Consider the following 19,990-nt stretch of genomic DNA (forward strand, 5'->3'; position numbering starts at 1 on the left):
TGTGAACAAAGACCACACCACAGACTGGCATGCAGTGATTACACAGAATCACATTAGTAGTGGCTGGTAACCACAAAGTCGAAATTGTCTCACAAACAGCCCACTTGTGCACTTGTATTTACTGAGAATTTTTTGCTTCTAATATTGTGTACTTTCAACTGTATGCATTTATGCTATTAATTATGGTACACCCTATATACTATGTGTGATGTTAATTACCTGTGCACTTTTAATTTTGGCTTTTTCTGCAAGGGGTAAATACCTAACTGTACGTTTGTGCTGACAGATTGCTTTTATAGTCTATGAACTCTCAAATTATTCTTTATAACAATCTCCAAATTGATGACATAGTGGAGCAAAGATTAAAAATGCATCTACTTGACACATATATATACACCAGCAAATGTTAACTTTCCAAATTGAAAGTTATTCCATCTGCCTAAGGAGAGGAAAGAGTTTGAAGTGGTCAGCGTTTGAGTAAGAACGTGTCCGAGACCCCCGTTTAAAAAAAAGCATAGTAAAAAAAGTATAAAACAGAAAGCAATAAGCGGAGGCCTGTCTTGGTATAAATATGAAAACCAAAGGATTAGAACTGACATGGAGAGTATGTAGCACATTAGATGTAACAAAAAAGCCAGTAGGTACAGAAACATAAATGAGGAAAACTTGGACAAAAGGGAAGATAGTGGGTGATAGTTGGGAGGATGGAGAAATATAAAGAAGTGAAGGAACAACACAATTACCTGACACTTAACACCCAGTTGGTGGTGGGCACAAAACACATACAGCAAAGTCTTGCAGAATTTACTAAAGCACTGCAATTATCGATACTGGTCTCTGCGTTAAAGAATATGTGAAATTGGTTGCACCCCCCACCCTATACCCACACATATACACCAAATCAAATGTGCCACCATCATGTATTGCTCCCACCAGATGGCTCATGTCTCTGGTGAGTTCGTGCTTGGCTATCACCGGGCCCCGGCCTTTGCAGCATCTTTCCCCTTCTGTAGTGGATGTCTAGCATTTTGCTATTTTTTTCTGTCCCTTGGGGAACATGTCTGGGATATTTTTGGTGATGTGTTTTGCATTTCCAGTGGCCTGACATCAGAACAGTCCACCCACTGTTTTTTGTTCCTTTATTCTTTCCTCATTCCCCTTCTCCTATGTTTCCCCACTTCAGCAATTGAGATTCTTCCTCCCTGTGCATTCTTGAAGGCCTGCCCATGTGTCCTACGTGTAACAGGTGACTGGGTAATGTGTAATTACCAGCCCCTGGTTGACAGGTAGGGTTTGCACGTACACTCTGGTACTGGCCAGGCACAGGGAGGGGTGATTGCCTGAGCTGTTACCTTCCCAAAGTGCCAACTGGTACCTCTGACAGGTGTTTGGGAGATGTGACGTGGGTGACCAAAGAATCATCTGAGGGGGGGGGGGGGGGGGGGGAGGTCCTCCAGTTGGAAGGAGCATCCCGTCTCTAGAGACTCTGGCTAACATGGGGCATTTTCTTGCAATGACCCAAACATCTTCTTGTCAGTTGACATCTACTAAACGTAAATGGAATGAGACTAACAATTCTGTACTCATGGTACCATGTACTGAAAGTGGTCAGCCCTTTGCTATGGTTAATCTGTTTATCATTCAGAAATGTGTTGATGCAATTGCCGGCCCTGTGAAATCCTGCTCCCCTTTACACAATGGCACTTTGCTTTTGGAAACTACCTGTGATTCTCAAGTGCAGCAACTGCTTGCAGCTTCACTCCTTCACATCTATTCTGTTCATCTCGAGGTCCATTGAATGCTAAAGCGCATGGTGATATCACACTAGGCTGCTCAATGGTCTGACAGAGGCAGAAATCCAAACTTACATTCCGAACCTGATGTGGTGCTACCAATGTCATTCTTACAGCCACGCTCGAATGCCCTGTTGACACCTGGCCAAAAGTTTAACCTGTGATATGGATCCACACGAGGGCGATTTTCCGCCTTCTTCTATCCGCTGTATCAATTGCAATGGTGACCATGCCTCCTCCCATGATTGTCCCATGTATCTCAATGAGTGGGCCATCCAGGAGGTCTGGGTGAAGGAGAAAGTGCCTTTCCCTGTCGCTCGCAAGTTGTTGGTTAGTCAGAAACCTTGCATTTTACCATCTGGCACTATCAGTTCTGTTCTTCTTACATTTTGCCCCACGAAGGACGTAGCCATGCAGACATGCGACCTCAGATTCAGCACCACTGATGTAAATTTGACAGTGTCATGGTAGCACCCTCATCTCCTTCTCCTCCCACTGTGCAACAAGCCATCAAAGCCATCAAATTTTCGACTCGAGCCGTGAAATCACCTGCTGCAAAACCGGCAGGCCAGAAAGGACAGAACAAATATCTACACAAAGCCAACAAACATCTAAATCATCATTTGCCAATCGCAAAGGCTCCAAGAAGTCCAACAATCTTCTCCTTCGCTGACTGGGAGATCCTCTTCAATGGTGTAGCCACATTATACCCTCACCTGGCCGACCTCTGTCGCTAGTGTGCACAGCCAACTGTTTTTCTGCCCTGTATTCTGCAGACTGACTGAGGGAGAATGCCGGTGCCTCTATAGATCTCATTGAGCAGGATCCTTCAGCCTCTGCATTCTATTGCACAGAGTCTTCGAAGGCTGGCACTCGGCAGCCACCGAGGTGACAACCCTTTATTTTTTTCCCTCTCCCCTTTCCTTATCATCACTCACCTCCAATGGAATGTTTCCGGCCTTAGATCCAATAAGGAGGAATTATGGTTTCTCTTGGAAATGTAGTGTCCACTTTCTGCCTCAAGGAGAGAACATTATGTCCTCACGACCACTTTGACCTCTCACATTTCTTTCTGGTCCACTTTGACCTCTTGCATTTATTTCTGGTCCACTTTGACTTTCTACCTGAGGACTGTATTCCATTTCATGGGGGGATCGTGCTGCTCATCCGTGACAACTTTCATAGTCAAACCATCTCAATTAAACACCCAGTTGGTAGCTGCTGCAGCCTGCATTTTCCTTGCTCACTACACATTTTCCCTCTGTACTATTTACATCCCTGCATCCTTTGGTGTCACCAGGGCAGACTTGCCCACATTGTTGGGCATTTCGCCGGCTGCTGTGGCCGAGCAGTTCTAGGTACTTCAGTCTGGAACTGCGTGACCGTTACAGTGACAGGTTCGAATCCTGCCTCGGGCATGGATGTGTGTGATGTCCTTAGGTTAGTTAGGTTTAAGTAGTTCTAAGTTCTAGGGGACTGATGACCTCAGATGATAAGCCCCATAGTGCTCAGAGTCATTTGAACCATTTTGTTGGGCATTTCCTTCACACCTTTTTGCTGCTCGGTGTCTTTAATGCTCACCATCCCCTTTGGGGCTCTCCCAGAACTTGTGTGAGAGATGCCCTCTTGGCTGACTTTCTCAATAAACTCAACCTCATCTGTCTTAACACTGGAGCACCCATGTTCCTTTCAGACTCCACGCACACCTATTCCCATTTGGACCTCTCCTTCTACACTGCCCAGCTTGCCCGTCATCTCGAGTGGTCCATTCTCTCTCACACATACTGGAGAGACCATTTCCCACATGCTGTTGGTTTGCTGACTCCTACCGCACATACGTGCAAACCCAAATGGCAGCTTTCATGGCAAATTGGAGGCTTTACTCCTTCCTCACGACCTTCGACAAACAACATTTGCCCTGCTGTGACGAACAGGTAGAATACCGTATCAAGCGTATCCTTACTGTTGCAGAACATTCCATTCCTCTCACTTCATCTTTACCACTGTGTGTCCTGGACACTTGATGAACAGAGACGTGCCCCAATGCAAATCGGTTCAGAGACATGCTCTCCACAGTTTTAACCACTGTCCTACGATGGTGAACTGCATTTGATGTAAACAGTTGCACGCACAGTCTCACTGCATTCTTTGGGATAGCAAAAAAGCTACCTGGATTTAGTAGTTCTTTTAACAGTTCCACTCCCTCTTCGGCCACGTTGGCTTACCTCCGACGGCTCTACGGAGCACGATCCTCCAATTTTCAGCCCGACCATAGCAGATGATGTCATTGTGGACCTTATTGCTATCTTCAACACCTCGGGCTGCTATTTTGCAAAGATTTTGAGCTCCACGCACTATCACGCTACCTTCCTCCGTCAGAAATGATTGAAGGAGGCTCGGGCGATACTCTTCTGTACTCAGAATCGCGAGTGCTACAACGCCACTTTTACTACGAGGGAGCCAGATCGTGCTCTGGCTTCCTCCCCATCCCCATCCTCAGCCCCAGGGCCAGACGATGTTCACATTCAGATGTTCCTGCAGTACCTTTCTTTTGTGGGCAAGCACTTTCTCCTTCATACGTACAATCACGTGGGCAGAGGGCACATTTTCCAGACACTGTCCTGAAGCCACTGTCATACCCATACCCATACCCATACCTAAGCCTGGTAAGGACAAATACCTTCCTGGTAGTTATCGCCACATTTCTCTCACCAGCTGTTCTCGCAAGGTGATGGAATGTACGGTTCGTGCCCAGCTGGTATGGTGGCTCGAGCCTAACAATTTACTGATGTGGATTTCGAGTGTGACCTTCTGCAGTTGATCATCGAGTCACTTTGTCAGTCCGTGTCGTGGACAGTTTTCTGTGGAAAGACCAGACTGTGGCCAGGTTTTTTGATTTGGAGAAAGTGTGCGGCATTTGCTGGAGGACTGATGTCCCCAGTACTCTCTACGTGTGGGGTTTCCGAGACCACCTGCCCCATTTACTTCAGGAATTTTTAGAAGACAGGTTTTTCAAGGTACGTGTGGGTTCTGCCTTGTCGGACACGGTGTGCCACAGGTTTCCGTCACGAGCATCGTCCTCTTTGTTATCGCCATTAACGCCATTGTGGCCTGTCTCCCACCGGGCATCTCCGGCTCTCTTTTAGTTGACAATTTTGCCATTCTCCTCGGACTTGCCTCCTCGAGTGGCATCTCCCACATTGTCTCAATCATCTTTACTCGTGGAGCATCGACAGTGGCTTTCACTTTTCCACTGACAAAACCGTTTGTATGAATTTCTGATGGAACAATGGGTTTCTTCCACTGTCTTTACATCTTGGGTCTGTTGCTTTTCCGTTCATTGAAACTACAAAATTCCTGAGGCCTATGATCAATAGGAAACTTTCTTGGTCCTCCAGTGTGTCTTACCTGGCCACCTGCTGTACCTAGTCACTCAATGTCCTCAGCGGTACTTCCTGCGGGGAGCAGATTGGACCGCCTCCTCCATTTGTGCCAACCCCTTGTCCTTTTGAAGCTAGGCTATGCGTGTTTTGTTTATGCATCTGCACGTCCATCATCTTACACCGTCTCAATACAATCCACCATCATGGCATCCGTACGGGCCACTGGAACCTTTCACACTAGCCCGATTGAGAGTCCGTATACAGAAGCTGCCGAACTACCACCGTCTTACTGATACGGTGCTCTCATTAGCGAATATGCGTGCTGTTTGTCTGGCCACCCAACCTGTGCCTCCTTCTTTGATGACTCTTTGACTGACTGTATGGGGTGTGTACCTCTTCTCTATACCTACTGGAGTTTGCTTTCAGCTTTTGCTCCAGCAGCTTAACTTAACACTATCAGCCACTTTCCTGATGGGGGGTGAACCTTTCACCACCTTGGCTTCATGTGGTTGCCTATGTTCACCTTGGACTTCATTCACTTCCTGAAGACACTACTCCAGACTCACTCTATCGCTGTAAGTTTATTGACATTCGCACAAAACTTCATGATAGTACCTTTGTGTATACTGTAGCTCTTGGACTGACCATGGTGTCAGGTGTGCCTTCGTCACTGGCACTGACAATATTTGGTATCGACTTCAGGAGCACTGCTCAGTATTTACAGCAGAGTTCTTTGCCCTGTGTCAGGCTATTGAGTACATCTGGCAACACAGGCTTTTCGATTGTGTCATTTGCTCAAACTCTCTCAGTGCCCTTCAGAGCCTCTATGTGCTGTACACCATCCGTCCCTTAGTGCAGCAGGTCCAGGAAAGCTTTCACTTGCTCACTCTTGATGGAGCCACTGTGATTTTTCTGTGGGTCCCTGGTCATGTCAGTCTGATAGGAAACGAGGCCACTGATGCTGCTGCCAAGGCTGCAGTCTTCGTACCTCGGCCTGCTAGTTCTTCCATTCCCTCTGATGATCACTGTGTCACCTTGGCATCACCACTGGACTTCCCTTCATGGGAATAAGTTCCAGGAAATTAAACCCTCTGGCTGCATGGAGATCATTTTAGCCAAGTTGCATATTGGGCACTATTTGTTTAGCCATCCCCATTTGTTAAGTGGTAACCCCACCAATTTGTCCCCATCGTCATCAACCTTTGATGCTTTGCCATTTCCTGATGGAATGCCCTTTTTTCAACTGCTTACATTCTAATTTATGTGAATTATCAGCTGTTTTAGTGAATGAGTGTGGGCTGTTGGCCATGTTTTACTTTTTATCCGTCATAACAATCTGGTGAAGGACATTTAATCTTTAGTTCAGGACCTCCATTGTCTCTATGGCATACTTTATGGTCGTTTCTCCAAGAGAAAGTCCCTGTTTTTAGCTGTCTTTCCTTCCATTGATTAGGCTTAATGTGTAGTCACTTTTCATTCCTTTTTTGTCTTTGTGTTCTGTGGTTCTGAGATGGGTGCGTATGGCCTTAGTTGTTTTGGCGCCCTTAAACACAACAGAACAAAACATCACGTATTGCGGCAGGAACAAATAAACACCATTCATCAATATTTAAAATATATTTCTTCAGTTTAAGTTTGCGTTTTAAGTATCTCTTTGTAGCAGGGACCCATCGTCTGTCATCCCCCACCACTGGATATAGGCCTTGTCCGGATTTTCCCATACATTATGTTGTTTTCGCTTTTTGAATCAGAGTGTGCCCTGGGTGTTTTCTTTATGCCATCAATCCATATTCAGTTACATCATCCTATAGCCTGTTTTTATATCATGAGGAATCAAACACAGAAACCCCTTAATGCATCTCCATCATTTTGCCTTGCTGGTTTCCTGGTCCATATCCATTCCAGTTTTGTAACAGCCACTATCACATCTTTAATTCTTGACTTTTCTCTTATCCATTTGTCTGTTTTTCTGTCACTTCTGATAATGTGGAACACATGTCTTTCAATTGCTTCTTGGGCATCCTTCAAATTTTGAACTGCTTGAGCATTTAAAGTGCATGTTTCACTTCAATAAGTTAGTACTAGCAATATTCACTGGTCATAGACTGTCACTTTAGGCCATATGAGGAATTTACTTGCAACTACAGCATTCTGGGAAGGTGAGCAGTAGGCACACACACCATATTCACGTTCTGTGGGGTCCTGGTTTGAAATACCTTTCTGGTCATCCTTAAAAAGGTTTTCTGTGGTTTCCTAAACCATTTACTGTGAATACTAGATAAGCTTCTTTAAAAAGGCTCAAGTTGAATTTGTGCTCCATTGTTGTCTCATTTCTGCCGATACAGTTGTCAACAGGATGTTACACCCTAACTTTCCTCTACTTTTGCTGACTATTCTAACTTAACATCATCCTTCATTAGTATCTGAGTTTTTTATTCCTATCCTGTCTTCTTTTGTTCAAGATCCAGTAAGTATATCTCACATTTTGTGGCTCTTTCGACCAACAACCCGGTGTTAAAAGTACATTGTTCTTTAGTTGCACTCATCTGCCATGCTTTTAGTTGTAAAATTATTATTTTCTGGCAGTTAAATAGTTTGTCCCTCTAATGAATTATTTTATTATTTATTGCAGGAAGAAGCTGGTAATGTACTGCTAGAAGGCTCCCAAAGCGAGAATACCCTTGGAAATGTGTTCAACAGATGACAAATCTGTTCAAAAGCTTGTGGTGACAAATCATTGTGGACACATCATTAATACTCTGAAAACATTTTGCACAGATGGAATATTAACAAATGTTACTTTTGTGACTGGGACAACCAAAGTTTGTGCTCATCTTCCTATAATCCAGTGCTTCAGTTCACATATACTAGACTGCCTCTGTGATGAAGTATACTCAGTGTACATTTCTGATACAAAAATCGATTCTCATAGCCTGAAGTTAGTGATTGATTATTTTTATACAGGAGTAGTTGTAGCACCTAATGAACTTAAAAGTCAGTTTGATAACAGTGCTAAATTTTTTGACATCAATTTTGTGGCTGCAAGGAAAGATGTGAAGCAAGAAGGAATTTACTACACGTTACCCAACTACCCTGAAACAATACTACAGGAACTGTGGGACTCACGAATTGATCCTTCAAAGTGTGATGTTATATTTGTAACAAGTGGTTATGTTCAGCTGCAGGCTCACTCTTGCATTTTAGGTGCCTGCAGTCCCTATTTGCTACACATTTTTCAAGAACATCGAAAAGAAAAACAAAAACCATTTCTATTTGTACTGCCAAATGTGACAGAGGATGACTTACAAATTGTGCTTGAGTTTTGTTATAAAGGATTTGTGGTGATTAGCAATGAAAATTCAAGATCTGTGTACAAAACAGCAAAGCTTCTAGGTGTCGAAAATCTTTGTGAAAAACTTTCCTTAGCATTTCCCTATGTTTTAGAAGTTATGCAAAAAGTTGTAAATTCAAGAGAACAGAGTAGGATAAGAACATCATTTGGGGCATGTGAGGAGTCTGGTATTGTAAGAAATCCCCTGCAGGACTTGTTTTATTCTCTGTTGCAGTGTGGAAATTTAGTTGATGTTTCTATATATGTGGAAAATTCTAAACTTGAAGCTCACCTCCTTATTTTAAGCGTTTTTAGCACACTCTTCAGAAATATCACAAGCAAACTCAAAGACAAATTGAGCCATACAATTGTGCTGATTAGTGGCTTAAGAATCCAACATATACAAGCTTTCATTGATTATATATATAGGGGGGAAGCAGAATTTCCTGGCAGTGTGTCTGATTTCTGTAAATTCATGTCTGAATGGTTGGATTTTGATTTGCTCCCAGTGTGTGAGAAAAACAGCGTAACAACGCAGTACGATAATACGGACTCCGACACAGTTAATGAGACATCATCCAGTGAAAACGTCACAAACATATACTCAACGGAGAAGACTATATTCTCAGAGAATGAAGATACTACTGAAGGAAAGGTAAGTTATGTAAAAATATTAATGATTCCGTTTTAATTGAACAAACACTAGATATTTTTATATAAACTTTGTGTGCAGGTGCACAAGAAGCTGTAGAGTTATGCAGTGATTCAGTGATATGTAATAGCACACTGATTGATGTTAATGAAACAACTACAGCAAACAGAACAGCAATGACCAAGTGTGACACAAAATAATTGGATGAGAGGCAAACCAACTGATCGGCAACAGATGAAGTTCAGAACTGTAGAACAGAATTTGAAAAATGGCTCCACAGGAATAAAAGTAAATTTTCAATGGAGAAACATTAAGTATGGTGTTCCACAAGGTTTGGTGCTTGGCCCACTCCTGTTTTTAAACAAAAATCATTTGCCAGAGACACAGGAGAACTCCAGGAACTATGATGTTTGCTGATGACACAAATATACTGATTAAGTGAAGCCAGACACAGACGAGAGAATAATGAAACAGGCTTCTGGAACTGTGATGTTTGCTGATGACACAAATATACTGATAAAGTGAAACCAGAGACAGACGAGTGAATAATGAAACAGGCTTACAGCTGGTTCACAGCAAACACTTAACGCTTCATCTTACAGAGACTCTTGTTCCAGATGAATAAAAGTTTAGTTCAGGTACCAGATATGTAGTTCATGGGCACATAATGAAAGATGTAAGTCAAAATGCTCAGTTCAGCCCAATTGCACCTACAAGCCCCCTCTCACAGTATCGACCTGCCGAGGGGATTGCTAGCGTACTTTCAATAGATGCTGTTTTATGATGCACCCTTCTGGGGAAAACCGGTTATGGTAAAAATGTATTGCTTCTACAAAAGTGTGCAGTAAGAATATTGTCTAAAAGACAGTAACTCCACATCTTGCAGAAGCCTCTTCAAAAACCTTGCACTTCTCACTCGTACATGAAAATACATATGCTCCTTTATGGTATTTATGGTCAGTAATAAGAAGGAATTTAGGATGAACTCAGAATCTTCTTCCCCCCCTCCTCGAGTGCTGCAGGTGGTAGCTGCGCTGTCTTAGGCGCCTTGTCATGGTTCGTGCGGCTCCCCCCTCGAATGTTCGAGTCCTCCCTCAGGCATGGGTGCGTGTGTTGTCCTTAGCTTCACTAGTGTGTAAGCTTAGGGACCGATGACCTCAGAATTTTGGTCCCATAAGATCTTACCAAAAATTACCAAATTCTTTTCGTGTGCCTTTTTCCAACATCAACACAGAGTCAACACAGTTAGGAATGAATTTGTCGTGGTTAATTGGTGGAGTGACAAGATGCCATTCTGTCGCCACTCCATTATCCCCTGGAACGGAATATGTGCAATCTAACTTTCTGCACACCAGTAAGCGAGCAAACATTATACAAATATCTGGAAATCATGTGACTGAGGCAGGACTTTTGTACCAGCCCAGTATTCACCAAGTAGGATAGGGGAAACTATGTAGAAACCACGTTCACACTAGCCGGCACACTGACCCTCAGCAGTCTGTGGCTGGTGCATCTCCCAATCCCAGTTGCAGTGCTCTGACATGCACAGCTCTCCAGGCAGGTAGCCGGAGTACTAGAAATAAAAATAGTTTACATACAGACTATGTGTCTCTGTCTATGGATGAGAACAGAGTCTTACATTCTTCTGCAACAAACTGGTGGTAGACATCAGAAAGTAAATTGGAAATTCCCATCCATAGACTCAATTTATCAGAATATCTGGGCTTGGGAATACAAAGTCTGGTTAACAGTTATGTTCATATTAAGCAGGTTTTAACTTTTCTAGTATACAGGAAGCTGATAATGGTCTCTCAAATCAGTGAAGTTACATAAATGCTTCATATGAAGTAGCAGAGAACGCCAGTGACTGAGAAGTTGAGACTGGTGCTAGTAATGGCTTTTTTCCCAAAGTAGCTCTCTGTTCTTCTAACAAAAACTATCTGGTAAGAGGTATCCAGACACCCCTGTGTAAAGTGGCATTGACTGCTAGCTCTCACGAGAGGCGGACCCACTGGCATAAAATGAGGTGAGCACTATTGTGTTATCATAGACAAGCAGTAACAGCAAAATGGGTTGGTCAAGAAAGCTGAGTGACTTCAAATGTGGACTAGTCATTGGATGTCAACTTTCTAACAAATCCATCTGGGACATTTAGAACCTGCACGTGTAGACTTGGTGATGTGATTGTGAACTGGAAACACAAAAGAATGACCACAGTTAAACATGACCAGACAGACCTTACGTACTTATGGAAAGGACTCGTCTAGAATTCCAGAGGGTGTTTGTACAAAATCTCAAGACATCACACGAGAGTTCCAAAGTGCTACCAGAAGTTCAGATAGTAAAAGGACTGTGTCTAGGGACGTAAAAAGCACGGGGTATAATTGTCGGGCAGCTACTCATCGTAAGCCACACATTTCTGTAGCAAGTGCTATGCAATATTTCATGAGGTGTAATGAGCAGTGCCACTGGACAGTGGATGATGGGAAACGAGTGATTTGTAGTAACGAATCATGCTGTAGTCAGTGACAGTCCAGTGAAAATGTTTGAGTTTGGTGAGTACCTGGAGACCCATTAACTCTCATCATGTGTAGTGCCTGTAATGAAATATGGAGGAGGTGGTGATTTTCACAGTTGGGGTGTGGTCCCTGTATTGCACTTAAGGAAATGCTACATGTAGAAGGATATGAACACATTACACAGCATTGCACATACCATATACAGTAGGGGAGCAATTCGATGACGTTGATTGCATCTGCATGATAATGCATGAAGCATCATCTTTGAAGCAATGGTTTATTGGTTTATTGGCAGTAATATTCCTGAAATGGCATGGCCTGAACCCAATGGAACACCTTAGGGATGAGTTAGAATATCAACTTCGTTTGTAAACCCAGTGTCCAACGTCACCATCTTCTCTGGTTCTTGTGGAAGAATGGGCTGCCAGTTCTCCACAGACATTCAGACACCTCATTGAAAGTATACCTGCTTTGTGGAATATTTGGCGGCTTATTTTCCCATTGGGGGTGAGAGGAATGGGCTGTTGAAAGAGTCCAGTAGTTGATATGTAGCTCTTGTATTTTATTGGATTTTCCAATTCTCTTACATTTTCTGTCAGTCGCTGTACAATATTGATGCTGTGAGGGTCCTGTTACTCAGTTCCCTGGAACTGTGAACCAGCTTCTCCCATGTGGACTTTCATCTGCAGTGTCAATTATACTGAAAGAGACTTTTTCTTCTGCATAGAGGAACAACACACCCAGAGGAGTTGAACTAGATGATTTCCTACATCATACAATCCTAACTTCTAATTGACTGACTTCATAAACTTAAAATTTTGTCTAGACTTTTGCAAGAGTGTGTCTCACAAGAGACTCTGAACAACTTTTTACAATAAAATCTGAACTTCAGCTGTCTCTTTGGTGATGATTTCTTTGACATCCTGGAGGTCGTGTTCACTCCATACCATTTACCCGTGGCCCTGAGAAGCAAACACCTCCACCGAGCAGTTAGAGGTGCCAGTCCACAGCCGTCAACACTGGTAGCACAGGATCGGTGCAACTCTGATCTGCACAAACCATCAAAAACCTCCTAAAAGTGGGGTGCTTCCTACTTGTTAACTACCTTAACACACACACACACACACACACACACACACACACACACACACACACACACACACAAAATTGTTGGCCAATGTAGATCAAGAACAACATGTTATACTTCAAGAGTTCAAGCTGTCTTGAAAAGAAAATGGTTCACACATCCCATATTAATGTCCACTAATAGGTCACTAAATGTTTTTGATTAGATGGTGTATATATGAGGTTTGATCAAAAAGTAATGGGAAGATTTTAATTTTGAGGGATTTGTAAATCTGATTTTCAGGTTTTTTTATGTTTTTGATACACAGGTTCCTCATGTATGTATGAATTTTCAGCTGTTTTGAATGTTTAGTTTATTTTTGACAGTTGAAATGATTATACACAATTTAGAGAGCTCAGAAAATTTTTGCTTTTGAAATAGTTGGATCAAAGAATCAGCATTAATTTTTCCTTGCAAAATGGAATAAAGTGTAGCACCAAATTTGAAATGTTGACTTTGGCTTTTGGCAAGTCTACTATGGGTAAGACAAGAGTTTACGAGTGGTATAAATGTTTCAGAGAGGGTCAAGAAGACGTTGAAGAAGACACCAATTACAGGTAACAGTGGGGAAGAAGTACAGAAAATGGTTGTGGGAAATTGCTGAATAACCAACAGAGAGGTTGGGGATGCTGTCAGCCTATCCTTTGGCTCATGCCAAGCAATGTTTTGGGTGTTTTGGGCATGAAATGTGTAGCAGTACAGTTTCTTCCAAAATTGTTGAATTTCAACCATAAATGACATCATTCTGAAATTGTGGAATGAAGTCAACAATGATCCAGAACTTCTAAAGAAGGTTATAACAGGTGATGAAACATGAGGTGTTACATTGAAACCAAGGCCCAATCATCCCAATGGAGACTGCCTAAAGAGTCAAGGCCGAAAAAAAAAAAAAAAAAAAATTGACAAGTTTGATCACGTGAAGGTTCTTCTCACTCTTTTCTTTGATTGCAGTGGCACAGTGCTTCACAAGTTCCTGCCCGATGGTTGTACAGCCAATATGGAATACTACCTGGGAGTCGCGTGCCGATTGTGTGAAGCAATCTGAAGAAAATGACCAGAATTGTGACAAAACTGCTTGTGTAAATTCCATCACAATAATGATCCCACTCACACTTCAATGCTTGTTCGTGGTTTTTTGGCAAAAAACAGTACGATTATGTTGCCTCAGCCACCATATTCACCAGATGTGGCACCTTGCAGCTTCTTTCTATTCCTGATGCTGAAGAGAACCACAAAAGGATGTTGTTTTGCCACCATTGATGAGATAAGACACCATAACTTACAGTGAGTCCAGAAGTGCTTCCAAGATTGGAAAAAGCACTAGCACAAGTGTATTATATCTGAGGAGGATTACTTTGAAGGGGACAAAGTTGATGATTATGAATGAATAAAGATTCTTTATGAAAAACAAAAATTCCTGTTACTTTTTAATCACACTTCATATAAATGTATAAAGCCGCCTAGAAGCGATTCCAGTAATTATCAGTGTATAATACTTGAACTAGTAATTTCAGTGTGGATTTCCTCAACTATGTCCATGTCATTCCCATTACCTTTTTTCAATCCTATGTGGGTAACACCCCCCCCCCCCCCCCAATCCCGAACTCCCCCATCATTGTGTGCCTTTCTGCTGTGGGGAGGCTTCAGCATTTCAACAATACAGATTGATGTGCCATACATGAACCTACATCGGAGAGAGATCAGTATAGAGTCCAGACTAACTTACGGTTCCTGGAGAGAGGTAGCAGTCTTTTTACCATTTACAAGGCCACAAGTGTGGATGATTTACTGATCTGGCCTTATAACATTAACCAATATGGTCTTTGTGTGTTGGTATTGTGAACAGTTGGAAGCAGGGGGGAAACTACATCTTGAGGTAATGCAGGTCTGGTCTGCTTTATGATTAATGCTTAATGCATCATCTTGACAACAACATACAAGAAGTAAAATAGTCCCTCATTCTCAACAATTGAGATCTCCTAGCCAGAACTACTCAGATGGATTTTGTCTTCAGGAAAAACAATTTGGGCATTTGGCGGGGTGGCATGTGGAAAATAAAATCCTTTAATCATGTTGATAAGAAGGTTACAGAATTGAAGAAGAGACGTGAAGATTTCATAGAGAAATGGATAGTTTGATCTCAGATGTAGTGGGAGTTAGTCAAATGCATTGGCAGAAAGAGCAAGACTTTTGGTCAGGTCATTACAGGGCTAGAAATAAAAAATTAAATAAGGGTTGTTGTTGTTGTAGTCTTCAGTCCTGAGACTGGTTTGATGCAGCTCTCTATGCTACTCTATCCTGTGCAAGCTCCTTCATCTCCCAGTACCTACTACAACCTACATCCTTCTGAATCTGCTTAGTGTATTCATCTCTTGGTCTCCCTCTACGATTTTTACCCTCCACACTGCCCTCCAATACTAAATTGGTCATCCCTTGATGCCTCAGAACGTGTCCTACCAACCGATCCCTTCTCCTAGGCAAGTTGCACCACAAACTCCTCCTCTCCCCAATTCTATTCAGTACCTCCTCATTAGTTGTGTGATCTACCCATCTAATCTTCAGCATCCTTCTGTAGCACCACATTTCAAAAGCTTCTATTCTCTTCTTGTCCAAACCATTTATCGTCCATGTTTCACTTCCATACATGGCTACACTCCATACAAATACTTTCAGAAACGACTTCCTGACACTTAAATCTACACTCGATGTTAACAAATTTCTCTTCTTCAGAAACACTTTCCTTGCCATTGCCAGTCTACATTTTATATTCTCTCTACTTTCACCATCATCAGTTATTTTGCTCCACAAATAGCAAAACTCCTTTACTACTTTAAGTGTCTCTTTTCCTAATCTAATTCCCTCAGCATCACCTGACTTAATTTGACTACATTCCATTATCCTCGTTTTGCTTTTGTTGATGTTCATCTTATATCCTCCTTTCAAGACACTGTCCATTCCGTTCAGCTGCTCTTCCAAGTCCTTTGCTGTCTCTGACAGAATTTCAATGTCATCGGCGAACCTCAAAGTTTTTACTTCTTCTCCATGGATTTTGATTCCTACTCCGAATTTTTCTTTTGTTTCCTTTACTGCTTGCTCAATATACAGATTGAATAACATTGGGGACAGGCTACAACCCTGTCTCACTCCCTTCCCAACCGCTGCTTCCCTTTCATGCCCCTCGACTCTTATAACTGCCATCTGGTTTCTGTACAAATTGTAAATAGCCTTTCGCTCCCTGTATTTTGCCCCTGCCACCTTCAGAATTTGAAAGAGAGTATTCCAGTCAACATTGTCAAAAGCCTTCTCTAAGTCTACATATGCTAGAAACATAGGTTTGCCTTTCCTTAATCTTTCTTCTAAGATAAGTTGTAGGGTCAGTATTGCCTCACGTGTTCCAGTATTTCTACGGAATCCAAACTGATCTTCCCCGAGGTCGGCTTCTACCAGTTTTTCCATTTGTCTGTAAAGAATTCACGTTAGTATATTGCAGCCGTGACTTATTAAATTGATAGTTCGGTAATTTTCACATCTGTCAACACCTGCTTTCTTTGGGATTATGTCTTGCTCACCAGATTGTAGAGTTTTGTCAGGACTGGCTCTCCCAAGGCTGTCAGTAGTTCTAATGGAATGTTGTCTACTCCCGGGGCCTTGTTTCGACTCAGGTCTTTCAGTGCTCTGTCAAACTCTTCACGCAGTATCATATCTCCCATTTCATCTTCAAATATCTCCCATTTCATCTTCACTACATCCTGTTCCGTTTCCATAATATTGTCCTTGTATAGACCCTCTATATACTCCTTCCACCTTTCTGCTTTTCCTTCTTTGCTTAGGACTGGGCTTACATCTGAGCTCTTGATATTCATACAAGTGGTTCTCTTTTCTCCAAAGGTCTCTTTAATTTTCCTGTAGGCAGTATCTATCTTACTCCTAGCGAGATAAGCCTCTACATCCTTACATTTGTCCTCTAGCCAGCCCTGCTTAGCCAATTTGCACTTCCTGTTGATCTCTTTTTTGAGATGTTTCTATTCCTTTTTGCCTGCTTCATTTACTACATTTTTATATTTTCTCCTTTCATCAATTAATCAATTAAATTCAATATTTCTTCTGTTACCCAACGATTTCTACTAGCGCTCGTCTTTTTACCTACTTGATCCTCTGATGCCTTCACTACTTCATCCCTCAAAGCTACCCATTCTTCTTCTACTGTATTTCTTCCCCCAATTCCTGTCAATTGTTCCCTTATGCTCTCCCTGTGGAAGACATTAAGGACAATGAGTCTTACTTGTCATCATTTGAATAGAAACGTTGACTACTCAAAAGATTATACAAACTGCAGTCAGATTAGAAAGTCTGCTGCACACATACAGCAACTTCAAAAGCTTACACTACTCCTCTTTCAAAGATGGATCTGAAGTAGATAATGCTTTGGATCAAACTTGCTTATCATTAGTTAAGTGGACAATGATGTCAAGGATAAGCAAATGGGCATACGAAACATTACAGACTGCGCATGGAAAGCTACACTGTCTATCTAACCCTTGCAATGCTGTGACCCAACTGCATATGACAAACTGGCTGTTTTATCAGTTGCTTAAACATGAGTCTAGATTCTATAATGTGAGTGTGTTATCCATAGTTGTTTACACAACAAATTACAATCTTGAAGAAAAGACAATTTGCTAGCATCAGCTCCAGACCACAATTTCTAAGAAAGTTCATACAGTTTCCTGCTTGAAATCACCAGCCTTGCTGAGCTGCAATGGGAATACTCCATTGAAATATAACAGGAAAACGATGTAGGTAAGTGGTGCTAGATTTCATAGCCTCTTCAAAAGTAGCAGAAGGCACTGGCTACGGAGTTCCCAATGCTACTCACTGTTGTTGCTCCATGCGATGCTCTATCAGTTCCTTGTGCTATTGTGTCTGCTGCTGCATCTGTTTATTCTCCATTGTCATTCCACAATGTAAGAAATTTTGGGTCCATATTGTCACTGCTCATACATTAGGTATGTATGTTGCCACCAATACACTATCTGGCAAGATAGTATCATGCAGAAGAGGTTGAAAACAGCAGAAACTTGGCTGTGAGCAGACGCATTGCTGGAGGCATGAGTGGAACCATAGAACATGGAAGTTCAGAGCAGTGTGGCTATCAGTGGGTTCATGACTGTGTCAAGCAGTTTATATGTCATATACAGGAACAAACTGTGGAAGACATGCAAACAAGAAATCAGTATGAAATACAAGTTATTCTCAGCATAGGATATCCGAATACATTTGTATTCCTTTGTGCCTGCTTCATTTACTGCATTTTTATATTTTCTTCTTTCATCAATTAAATTCAATATTTCTTCTGTTACCCAAGGATTTCTACTAGACCTCATCTTTTTACCTACTTGATCCTCTGTTGCCTTCACTACTTCATCCCTCAGAGCTACCCATTCGTCTTCTACTGTATTTCTTTCCCCCATTCCTGTCATTTGTTCCCTTATGCTGTCCCTGAAACTCTGTACAACCTCTGGTTTAGTACGTTTATCCAGGTTCCATCTCCTTAAATTCCCACCTTTTTTCAGTTTCTTCAGCTTTAATCTACAGTTCATAACCAATAGATTGTGGTCAGAGTCCACATCTGCCCCTGGAAATGTCTTACAATTTAAAACCTGGTTCCTAAATCTCTGTCTTACCATTATATAATCTATCTGATACCTTCTAGTATCTCCAGGCTTCTTCCATGTAAACAACCTTCTTTTATGATTCTTGAACCAAGTGTTAGCTATGATTAAGTTATGCTCTGTGCGAATTTCTACCAGGCGGCTTCCTCTTTCATTTCTTACCCCCCCAATCCATATTCACCAACTAATTTCCTTCTCTTCCTTTTCCTACTGTCGAATTCCAGTCACCCATGACTATTAAATTTTCGTCTCCCTTCACTACCTGAATAATTTCTTTTACCTCATCATACATTTCATCAATTTCTTTGTCATCTGCAGAGCTAGTTAGCATATAAACTTGTACTACTGTAGTAGGCGTGGGCTTTGTGTCTATCTTGGCCACAATAATGCGTTCAGTATGCTGTCTGTAGTAGCTAACCCGCACTCCTATTTTTTATTCATTATTAAACCTACTCCTGCATTACCCCTATCTGATTTTGTATTTATAACCCTGTATTCACCTGACCAAAAGTCTTGTTCCTCTTGCCACCGAACTTCACAAATTCCCACTATATCTAACTTTCACCTATCCATTTCCCTTTTTAAATTTTCTAACCTACCTGCCCTATCAAGGGATCTGACATTCCACGCTCCGATCCGTAGAACGCCAGTTTTCTTTCTCCTGATAACGACGTCCTCTTGAGTAGTCCCCGCCCGGAGATCTGAATGGGGGACTATTTTACCTCCAGAATATTTTACCCAAGAGGACGCCATCATCATTTAACCATACAGTACAGCTGCATGCCCTCGGGGAAAAATTACGGCTGTAGTTTCCCCTTGCTTTCAACCGTTCACAGTACCAGCACAGGAAGGCTGATTTGGTTAGTGTTACAAGGCCAGATCAGTCAATCATCCAGACTGTTGCCCCTGCAACTACTGAAAAGGCTGCTGCCCCTCTTCAGGAACCACACGTTTGTCTGGCCTCTCAACAGATACGCCTGCTATGTGTATCGCTGAGGCACGCAAGCCTCCCCACCAACAGCCAGGTCCATGGTTTATGGGGGGGTAAATACAGGTAATACATTATTATTCGTGTATAAATACGGGTAATACATGAATAATAATAATAAATAAGAATAATAATGAATAAGAAACATAATGAATAAGAAAACAAACTAACTACTAGAAACAACGCAGTCAATGCATTCTTCTAGCCAAGGCAGACACGAAGCCAACACCCACCATAATAGGACAAGTTTTTATGCCTACTAGCTCTGCAGGGGATGAAGAGATTGGAAGAATTTATGATTACATAAAATAAATTATTCAGATAGTTACAGGAGACATAAATTTTATTGTGATCGGGGCTCTGAAATTGCGCAGAAAGTAATTTAATCATTACCAACGTTTGGTTTATTGTGAATTTGCATAAGAGACCTGGATTCACCAGAAGGTTTCATATAGATTATGTAACGGTAAGAAAGAGATTTCGAACCTGATAACTGTCAAACATATTCGGGGGCAGGTGTGGACTC

At 42.0% G+C, this 19,990-nt stretch overlaps 1 protein-coding gene across 4 annotated transcripts in view; it reads left to right on the forward strand.

Annotated features, from left to right (window-relative positions):
- LOC126194901 (zinc finger protein 594-like) overlaps positions 1-19,990 on the forward strand; it is an 89,539-nt gene that overhangs the window by 54,390 nt on the left and 15,159 nt on the right. For 3 of the 4 annotated variants that reach the window (XM_049933258.1, XM_049933255.1, XM_049933256.1), the window contains one exon: positions 7,809-9,162. In XM_049933258.1, the coding sequence (XP_049789215.1) occupies positions 7,864-9,162 (1,299 nt within the window). In that variant the 5' untranslated portion in view covers positions 7,809-7,863. Of the gene's footprint in view, positions 1-7,808; positions 9,163-13,755; positions 14,172-19,990 lie in introns of those variants that run through there. The other variant, XM_049933257.1, reaches the window with a different exon arrangement.

This window comes from Schistocerca nitens, chromosome 7 (assembly GCF_023898315.1).
Source record: "Schistocerca nitens isolate TAMUIC-IGC-003100 chromosome 7, iqSchNite1.1, whole genome shotgun sequence".
Lineage (NCBI taxonomy): Eukaryota > Metazoa > Arthropoda > Insecta > Orthoptera > Acrididae > Schistocerca > Schistocerca nitens.